At 36.0% G+C, this 11,588-nt stretch overlaps 1 protein-coding gene across 1 annotated transcript; it reads left to right on the forward strand.

Moving 5' to 3' along the window:
- Positions 9,616-11,238, forward strand: LOC109821432 (protein FAR1-RELATED SEQUENCE 5-like). Its single transcript, XM_020387618.1, has one exon. It carries the CDS (start codon positions 9,616-9,618, stop codon positions 11,236-11,238), a length of 1,623 nt encoding a protein of 540 aa, XP_020243207.1.

Raw genomic sequence — 11,588 nt, forward strand, 5'->3', positions numbered from 1 at the left:
GAATGACTAACTCAAAATAAAGTGGAATACACTCTGAAGATAGTGAACGCATCCCTAATGAAAGTTGATAGCCAATAGAGCAATGCACCCAAAAACCTATGCAAACCAAGCAAAGCTATGAAACAAAATTGAACAAGGAAAGCGAAGGATACAACCTAATAATTTCCTCTAAATAGCCTATACCCTCTACTTTTTGAGTTTTATGGCATTCTTGACCTTTTCTTTTTCAATCACTTTGGAACCATGTATTTTTGATGATTGTAGCCAATAGCATTTCGCAGTGTACACTTTCAATCTAAATAACTAATGCAATTAGAGGGATGAGGGTAGATTAGTTAAGAAAGTATCAAGATAAGTTAATAAATATAGGCTAGCTGTTATTCGATGGACTCTAGAAAAATCCTTTGGTGGTCCTTAGATATTTATTAGCACACTAATCTAAGCCCAATCCATAGCTCTAAAGGGGGTAGCATTGACTACGCCTGGATCATGATCGCAGAAAAATCGATCACTGCGTTTTTAAAATGAAACACAAAAAATAAGGGGTTCTCTTCATATTAGTTACTTATATATTTGATACTTTGACATTAGCCCCCAAAATCCCTCAAAATCATGGAGACTTAGAATTATTCCGCAAAACCTTAAAGTTATAGGAGTTTTCTGGAAAAAAATCTTAAAGTTATGAACGATTGTCCATTCGGCCCCAGGCCTGGACCTGGCCAGGTGTTCGGCCTGGACACGGCTGGGCCCAAGCTGGCGATGGGCCAGGGACAGGCTCGAAAAACCCGGATCGGCCGCGGCTCCTGTGTTGTCTTGGCCATATATTATATATATATATATAATATATATATATATATATATATATATATATAATATATATATAGGGTGAGGTTCCAATAAAAACCTCCTTAGCCTAAAAACTAAAAACCATTATGGGTCATTGGATCTATCTCATCAAATGGCTGAGATTAGAGCTTATACTGAAGTGAATCCAGATTCAGTTATGACAATAAATGCCATTATTAATGAGTGCAATAAATTTTACTGCCATTAAAGAGTGCAATAAATACCATTATTCTTCCAAAAACAAACACCTCACATAACTGAATCTGGATTCACTACAGAATCCAGATTCGCTGCAGTGAATCCAGATTCAGTTATGTGGGGTGTTTGTTTTTTAAAGAATAATGATATTTATTGCACTATTTAATGATAGTAAAATTTATTGCAGTCTTTAATAATGGCATTTATGCCATAACTGAATCTGGATTCACTGCATTATAAGCTCTAATCTGAGCCATTGGATGAGATAGATCCAATGACCCACAATGGTTTTTTAGTTTTTAGGCTAATGAGGTTTTTATTAGAACCTCACCCTATATATATATATATATATATATATATATATATATATATATATATATATATATATATATATATATATATATATATATATATATATATATATATATATATATATATATATATATATATATATATATATATATAGTAAAACTTGTGTCAATTTAAATGGATAGCAAAAAGTTATCCACCAAACTTTTTAGCCACTCATATTGCCTAAGGATCCTTGCATGACATGAAAAGGTTTTTAATCATTCTCCCTTTAAAAGAGGGAGTAGTAGAAAAACTTTCCCAACCCGAAAATGCCCTTCATCTATCATAAATTTAACAAAGTTACCCTTTTTTACGCTACACAGGAATTAGAAAATCAAAATCCCTAAACCTGCATCCTTTTCGTTCTCCATTCCATCATCGGTTACGATTCCGCTCCGGTTTTCAGAAAAATACCAACCCTTCTCTGCCAGCATCTCCTCAAATCTATAGTTCGTGATGAGGATGAGGCACAATTTTTTTTTCACTGGTAAGGGTTTTCTAATAAATTCACTATTTCTTTGAAGGACAACTTTTCTTTTGGTTTTCTTACTAAAAGATATCATCTTGTTAGGGTTTTGATGAAATTTCTTGGTGGTTCTAGGTCATGAACCTTGAAAATCCTTGTTTAACTATATCGACCACCAGATTTTTTGAGAAGACCAATCTTGGGTTTATATATTTCTCTTATGTGGATTTCAGGACCTCAGTAGCAGAGAACTAGGGTGCATATAGAAGACAGTGCTCCCACTAGAAAAAGGGAGAGGATCTCCTTATTCGCTTGTCGATGATTGATGCCTCCAAAACTTTTTAGCAGTAAGTTTTTCTTGTATATCATTATTAAGTCAAGTTTTATTGTTTTGATATAATCTACCCACCATATTCCTTGTACTCATTATTATGTCAAGTTTTAGTATTTTGAACTAAGATGCAAGATATTATATATTGTTCATCAATGTAGTGATTATGAATGTAGTGAGGTTTTCTATTCTTTTTTTCTTTGGGTCTACTACAAGCAGTACACACACAATTTTTAGGTATCATAGACTTTCAGGCTTGAGCAAAATTATCAAACCGTCAATGACACAATGTAAGACTCTAATCTTTTTCTTTGTATTTTTAGAGTTCATGATTTCTTATTCCATGGATGATCATAGTTGTTTCGTTTTTTAATATTAGTAGTTTTAGGATTCTATTATAAATATAATTATTCCAATTGTGATGTTCTATGATTTTGTTTATTTTATTGTAGTCTATAAATAGAGAAATATATATCCTCAAGTAACCGTGCAGTATTTGATACATTTCTTAAATGTGTTTACTAATCTTTTATTTTCTCCATTTTAAAATTAGACAGAATTTAATTTGGGACTGTTAGACTTGAGCCAAAATCTATGTTAGATCAGAGATATGATTGCTCTACCTTTTGTGAAAGGGGTGAATATTTTTTTAACGAATCGAGAAAAATATCTAACATATAAAAATAAGAAGGCACAGAAGCGTGTGTGTGTATTTTGACATTCCTTGACAATGAATGCTCACAACCTGAATTGAAATCAAACTCTAAATCTATATAAATTCTTTCGTACTTGTACCTGTTATGAGAACAATTGTCACATCAATTCATTCATAGTGTATTCTATTTAGAGCGTGTAAATTTGTGCTTAACATCTATTTTCTCTTTGACATGCTTAATATTTCTCAAGATAGTTGATTTATAAATTTCGACAATATGCTTAACACAATATGCTTCTTTTTGTTGGTACGTGACCAAGTAGTACATGCTCCCACTATATTAATAACTTATACAATGCTCCTCTTTTGTAGCAGCGACATGAGAGATATTAGAATGAAACAATATGACTAAGCTTTGGAGTGTCTTCATAATATGATAGAGGATATATCTTGCTTTCTTATCTTCGTTTGTATATCCAATCTGTTAGGGAAGTCCATTTACAAGTTAGCATTGCCCCAGTGAGACCACTTAGGTGCAATAGCTTTTGAAGCATTCGAGAAGCATATTTTGAGTTCACTAACTAAAAATGGGAGCGTTTGTTCATCTGTTTTTTATTCATGACAAAAAGTTTTTTTAATCCGTTACATGAACTGCATTGCAAAAGTGTTATGATCTTTGTTAATTCTTGTGCACCTATTCACAGTGGACCCCTTGAATGATAATAATTATCTAAATAATATAAAAATACTTTCAATTGTAGGGCTCACTAAGATAAGCCAATTTGAATGATAATAATTATCTAAATAATATAAAAATACTTTCAATTGTAGGGCTCACTAAGATAAGCCAATAATATTAGCCCATCTAACTAATTGAATATAAAAATACTTTCAATTGTAGGGCTCACTAAGATAAGCCAATAATATTAGCCCATCTAACTAATTATAGCATGTAATCACTCTCTACAATCAAGATTATAAAGCATCCGGACCCGAACATTATAGGAGTTTGTTTGGGGAGAAAATTGGTTTCTTCATTGAGGTACTCATTACAACTTCGTTCGTTACAATGAAAATACAAAAATATTGTCTTTTTATAAGACTTTTACACAATAAAAATATAATTCTCGTCAAACAGCGCATAGATCGTTTATCAGTCTTCTGCTTGCGTGAGATCTTGGCCTGTGACGGGGACGTTGATATCCGTGGACCACCAAATGATCAGATCAGATTTAGAGCTTCGTTGATTTGCGAAGGAATCAAGAAGCCGAAATGCTTATCTCGGCAATAGAGAGATAATTGCTCTTCTTAAGATTACCGCAACGGGGTAATCTTAATGGACGAACTGGGCTGCAGATCTGACGAGCTCCTCTTCTTTATGCTGAAGAATCCGCTGAAGTCTCCTCCTCCTCTCTGAAATTCGTGGCTCTTCTAGCCTTCAGTCCTGCAGGGCTTCGCCAACGCTCGAGAATTCCAGATCTGAAAAAATGAAGGTCCTAGGGCTGTATTTATAGGCTTCAGGAGCCCTGTATTCGGATAAGAACGGTCGATTCCCTTTTATCTTTAGTTGAAACCACTTAACCATATTATCAGATCAGTTGGAGCAAATCCAGGTGGTTAACGATCGAAAAACCGTCAAAAACAACCAAAATCAGCTTTTTTTTATATTAGAGACACTTCTGATGTATTGGAGACACTTCTGACGTATTGGAGACACTTCTGATGTATTGGAGATACTTCTGACATATTGGAGACGCTTCTAATATATTGGAGATACTTCTGATGTATTAGGGACACTTTTGAGTGTCTTGGCCAAGCCAAAACACTTGAGAGTGTCTCGGCTTGGCCGAGACAAAAACTTCGTCGCTGGTCATTACAGATTTCTTTATTTGTTGGCTTTAGTTACTGTTTAATATTCTGGAGTATTTTCAGAGCATAATACAGTATTTTTTGCAACCAAGGAATTCCAGGGATTTAATTTGAAAAATCAGGGGAAAACATAACAAAATTGTAAAAGAAAGAAGTGACTTGACAACTTTAATGACAGAAAATTATTCTTGATAGGAATGAGTTTATTTACAAGTGTCTTGGCCAGGCCGAGACACCATGAGGTGTCTCAATTTGGTTTTTTTTGGTTTTGATTCGTCGAGTTTGTTTCCACCGTAAATTTGTCGTTCGGACTCGGAATTACATAGTTCAATATGCGTTGGAAAGCCAGCAAGGAGATCTACACGCTCCCATGATTGAATTATATGTGGAGTAAATGGGATGCGAGGGGTGCTCCGCCTTTCGTAAACAACGCGGGGCTCCCGATCAGGTCTTATTCCCGTTATTCCGAAGTTTCGTTGCTTCGTATGGTTCGTCGACTCACTTCATGTGTTCGTCATCATCAAATGAGCTCCTGTGACTTGGATAGTGACATTCATCGTCTTCTCTCTTTCTCGAGCCATGTGCGGGGACCTATAGGCAATTTTGGACGCCTACAGATACCCCATCCAAAGTGTTTCAGTCTCGTTCCTTTTATAGATGAGCCTGAAATACTTTGGATATGATCGGTCCAACTTTCAGTCGGTATAAAAGGACCTGTTGTTAGCTTTGATTCTTGACTCCTTCGATTTTCGATCTATTTTATATTTTGACGAATAGCCGAAGTTCTCCTGGTGCTGCGTTTATCGTTTGGCTGTCGTCGAAATCTTGAATCAAAACTGGTGAGTTAATTTTGGCTCGTATCGTTGAGTTGACTTTGTACTGACTATCTCCATCACGATATATTGATTCGCATTGACTTTCATAGTAACGCATTGGCTGGCGTTGACCTTTTATTACAATGCGTTGACTAGCATTGACCTAGGATTACTCGTTGACCGATGTTGACCTAGGGTTTTGAAACGCCCGGCGTTGACTTTTTTATCGTAACGCGTTGGTTGGCATTGACCTAGGGTTACGCGTTGACCGGCATTGACCTAGGGTTTTGAATCGCCCGGTGTTGACTTTTTCATTGCAACGTGTTGACTGCCATTAACCTAGGGTTACGCGTTGACCAACGTTGACCTAGGGTTTCGAATCGCCTGGCGTTGACTTTTTTATCGCAACGTGTTGACTGGTGTTGACCTAGGGTTACACATTGACTAGCGTTGACATAGGGTTTCGGATCGCCCGACGTTGACACAGTTTATACTCATACGTTTGTTAGAGTATACACAGTTTAAGCTCTTAAGGTATTGGAGCATGGCGGTCCCAACAGTTAGGGCTACATGACCAACTGTTAAAGCTGATTCGTCTGCAGATATGGATCTTATCCCGAAGTTGTTGGATGCTCGAGTCACGAGACCAGTTAATAAAGCTGGTGTGTCAATGACTTTCACACTTATAGGATTTTTGGTAAACCCTCAGCCATCAACGGATTTGATGAGCCTTTACCGACTACCGTTTGAATCGGGCTAGCATACGGATTGTATAAGTCCGTTCCGCATGTAACGTTGTGCTAAGAGAGTTAACGCTCTTAGTGCTACGATATTGAATACATAGACTTTAACGCTCTTAGTGCTACGATATTGAATACATAGACTTCGTCTTTCTCATGGGAATAGACTACCCGGCCGCATGTATCAGATGCAGACTCAGGATTTTTGGCAAATCCTCAGCCATCAACGGGTTTGACGTGTCTTTACCGATTACCGTTTGAATCGGGCTTGCATGCGGATTGTTTAAGTCCGTTCCGCATGTGACGTTGTGCTAAAGGAGTTAACTCTCTTAGTGCTACGATGTTGAATACGTAGACTTCGTCTCTCTTACGGGAATAGACTACCCAGCAACGTGTGTTAGGCGCTGACTTATAAAAAATATCCTAGACGGAATATCCGTCTAGGATACTCATCCTAGACGAAAATTCCGTCTCGGATGATCCGTCTAGGATAATCCTAGGTGGTTTTGAATTCGGTCTAGAAATTTCCGTCTATTATGTATTATAGATAGAATTTCCGTCTAGAATACTATATCTTAGACATAAACTTCCTAGACGCGTATCCTAGACGGATTCCGTCTAGGATAATTATCCTAGACGGAATTTTGATTTTTTTAGACGAAAAATTCCGTCTAGGATAGTCCTAGACGGTTGTTTTTTCCGTCAAGAACTATTCTAGATGGTATTTCATTTCGTCTAGGATACATTTTCGTCTAGGATACTATCCTAGATGGAAATTCCGTCTAGGATGATGTATTCTCGACAGAAACAAACTAGACTATTATTCTAGACGGTATTCCGTCAAGAATAACTATCCTAGCTAGATGGAAATCAAGCTATCCTAGACGGAAAATTCCGTCTAGGATGCTTGATTTTTCATACTTGCAAAGCACTGTTATTTGCTTACAAGGATAATTATTGAACGATATATAATTAAATGAAAATTAATTGTCATCTGGAATATTTAATTAGCATACTAAAATTAAGAAAAATAATTTTCATTTTTCAAACTCTTCTTACTAAAATATAGTTGTCAGCTAAATTAGGTCAACATATAAGCCAATTCCATTAATTGATCACCTCTACGTCTTCTCAAGGGATGTTTTTTCACAAAATGCCAGCAGTACTTTGCACATATATATTTTCGAACATCTTCCGTTCAATTTAAGCTTTGAGCCTTGATATTTCTAACAAATCCTAGATGTGATTGGACTATTTACTAAAATTATATATCGAGAGGAAAAAACGCAGGAATCAATTTTTTGGTTGCTTACACTGTTAGACTTGTTTAATTAATATGCAAAGAATTAATAAGTCATAATCAAGAACATAACTATCCATCGTTTCCTTCATGAATGTAGTCGAGATATAGGAAATTTTAGCTCGCTGCAATTTAAACCCAATTTATTTTTCCTTCTAAATTTGTCTTAATTCTAGACATTAATTTTATCTAAACTCAAATATATAACTATATAACGTAGCAAATAAGAACATCTTTCACTACAGCCTTTATCACAAATTGATTCCCTAGAACTGTAAGTTTTGGCGATCTTCCTAAACTCTTAAAAAAAAATAAAAAACATCCATAGAAAAACATAGACATTTTGGTTGCTTAAACTTTCACATTTCTTCAAACTTATGAAATCAAGATTAAAAAAAATCATAAATGCCTCATTCTAATGGACATTGGATTTTGGTTGCTTAAACCTCCATATGTATTTCTTCAAACTTATGAAATCATAAACGCATCATTGTAACGGATTGAGGTCACCCTCACTCATGAAGTTGAATTTAGGATTTCTAATCATAGGAGGTACTATTTTCAGAGTTGCAAAGAGAAATGAACCATGTGGAGGCATTTAAAACCTACATCTATAAATAAAAATCATGCACCAAACTAGGGTTTTTTCAGATGTTAATCAATATAGTTGGGTGGTCCACAACAGTACTTCTTTGAAGAAAATTACATCAGAATATTGGTGGATAAAAGCTACCTATCTTTGGTAGGTTACGCTATAGTGACAAGAGCAACAAATTATATGTATAAAAGTTTAGTCATCTTTACGAGTACAAGGTCACATTTGATACATCTTTATAGGTGTAGTATGCTTGTAGATTACAAGCTAATGGCTTCATGTCTTTAGCTGTTCATGTTCACTAAGGTCCGTGCTACGCTATAGTGACAAGAGCAACAAATTATATGTATAAAAGTTTAGTCATCTTTACGAGTACAAGGTCACATTTGATACATCTTTATAGGTGTAGTATGCTTGTAGATTACAAGCTAATGGCTTCATGTCTTTAGCTGTTCATGTTCACTAAGGTCCGTGCACATGCATTATAACTTATATATATATATATATATACATCCACCACCGCCACCGACCGAGCAGCGCACCGCCACGAGCTCCAGTTCTCACCACGATTCCCAGTCTTGGACCACGAATCCTCTCGATCTCTCTACGACGAGCTCGATCTCTCTACGACGAGCTCCGCAGCCCCCAAGCGCTGCCCAGCACCCGATCAATGAGCCCCAGTCTTGGACCACGAATCCTCTCGATCTCTCTACGAGCCCGGTAATTTCTCTTCCTTTTTTTTCTTGCCCTTTTTACTTTGAATTTTGATCGGATTTGGCCAGAATATTCTTTGAATTCAAAAACTTCGTCGCTGGTCATTACAGATTTCTTTATTTGTTGGCTTTAGTTACTGTTTAATATTCTGGAGAATTTTCAGAGCATAATACAGTATTTTTTGCAACCAAGGAATTCCAGGGATTTAATTTGAAAAATCAGGGGAAAACATAACATAATTGTAAAAGAAAGAAGTGACTTGACAACTTTAATGACAGAAAATTATTCTTGATAGGAATGAGTTTATCCTCAAAATTGTGGAGTTAATGGGTAAATCTTCCAAGCATTGGAAGACTAAACTAATAAATATTGTTGATTTGTTTTTATTGAACTGCAAGAAAATATCTGCAGAGTTTACAGAGAGAACAAATTTTCAAATCTATCATTTAATGGACAGTTATATATGATTTGTCAAGTGGAAATTAGCACAATTCATAGGGGATATGGTGTTAACTACAAAATTACATTAACCATCTAATTAGTAAAATTGGATGGCTATATGATTTAAGAAACAAAGTTCTCTCTAATTAGCACAAATTTTCTAGAGATTTATGTGCCTTTTCTCCTCGCCTTATAATCTCAGCAATATATAATCCATGCTGTGTTATTACGCTTATGGCAAAATATCAATTTTTTCTTCTTTGCATTTCTTGTACAGCAAATAAAGTGTTCGAAATGGGAGAATCAAGTGCTAGTGGAATTGAACTTGAAATTCCTATCAATACAGAAAATGCTCCTAAGCCACTACTCGGAATGAAGTTTAGTACTTATGAAGAAGCTTATAACTATTATAACCATTACGCATTGTTGATGGGTTTTGGAATAAGGAAGAGCACGGTAAATTACTCGAAGAAGACAAGAGACGTGTTAGACAGAAAGTTTGTTTGTGATAAGGAGGGCTATAGATCTAATAGAGACAAGATGGAGATGCCTTTTCGGCGAGAGACCCGAGTGGGATGTAAGGCAATGATGAGAGTTAAAGTATTGGAGGACAAATCGTGGGAGGTCACGGGGTTTGTTGAAGAACATACAAATCATGTGTTGAGTAGTCCAGACAAAGCAAAGATGCACAGATCACACCAACAATTCCATAAATCTCAAAGTTGTAAAAAACTTATTGAGAGTCTGCAAGAAGAAGGTATGCCTCCATCCACTATTTCTCGCGTCATTAATGCAACCAATGGAAGAGAAGGCGAATTAGTGACACCACAACAGTGTATTGATCACATCAGATACCAGAGAGTCAACAATATTGGCCATGAATGCATATCTATCATTCGACATTTTCAGAGTATGACAGCGAATGATCCAGAATTCTATTTTGCAATAGAGGTGGATAGTAGTGGACAAATGAGGAGTGTTTTCTGGGCTGACGGAAGATCAAGGGCGTCTTATTTACAATTCAGTGATGTTGTGGTGTTTGATGTGACATACAGAACTAATAAGTTCAGTCTTCCATTTGCTCCATTTACTGGTGTGAATCATCATAGACAATCCACTTTACTTGGTTGTGCATTATTAGCTGATGAACAAGAAGATACATTTGTCTGGTTATTTCAAGAATCCACTTTACTTGGTTGTGCATTATTAGCTGATGAACAAGAAGATACATTTGTCTGGTTATTTCAAGAATGGCTGAAATGCATGCATGGGGTTGAACCATGTGCTATTATAACAGATCAGGATAGAGCCATGTGCAATGCTATTCACTCTGTGTTTCCAATGACAAGACATCGTTATTGCTTTTGGCACATGCAAAAGCATATTACTGATCATTTGGCTACTTTGGTTTCTCGTTATGATGAACAGTTTCAAAGGTATTGGGGCTTATGGTGTAATAGTTCTTCAATAGAACAGTGTGAAGGATATTGGCTAGAGATGAATGAGAAGTTTGATATAAATGAAGAAGAGGATGGATGGTTGCAGTGTGAAGGATATTGGCTAGAGATGAATGAGAAGTTTGATATAAATGAAGAAGAGGATGGATGGTTGCAAACTGTTTATAAATATCGAGAACATTGGGTGTCATGTTATTTGAAGGATACTTTTTTTGCTGGAATGAGATCGAGCCAAAGAAGTGAAAGTATAAATGCATTTTTTGATGGGTGTGTTAACTCACAGACTCAATTACACGAGTTTGTTCTACAATATGAAAAAGCATTAACTCATCGTCGTTTAAGTGAAGCCCATGAAGATTTTAAGAGTCTTAACACAAAACCTATCATGCTCCTTGGACATCCGATTGAGGTACAAGCTGGAGAAATGTATACCCGCACAATGTTTGATGTTCCAAACTGAATTCAAAGGATTTGCAACAGAGTTTTGTGAAGAATTGAGAAAAGATGGGGACATTGTTGAATACAAGTTTTGTAAGTTTGCAGATAAATCAAAAGGGGAGGTGGTTACTTATGACCAATCCAGTAAGATACAATTTATTTGTACTTGTGCTTTGTTTGAAACTAATGGTGTTGTATGTAGACATATATTGTCGCTAATGATGGCTAGTCAAATTTCTTCATTACCCGACCATTACATCCTACACCGTTGGACTATACATGCTCGACATCGTAACATTGGGGTTGGCAATATTGTATTTGGAAGAAACATCACAAGCTGTGAAGAGAAGATTAATTTGTTGAAATCTTGGG

The sequence above is a fragment of the Asparagus officinalis genome, chromosome 8 (genome assembly GCF_001876935.1).
Source record: "Asparagus officinalis chromosome 8, Aspof.V1, whole genome shotgun sequence".
Lineage (NCBI taxonomy): Eukaryota > Viridiplantae > Streptophyta > Magnoliopsida > Asparagales > Asparagaceae > Asparagus > Asparagus officinalis.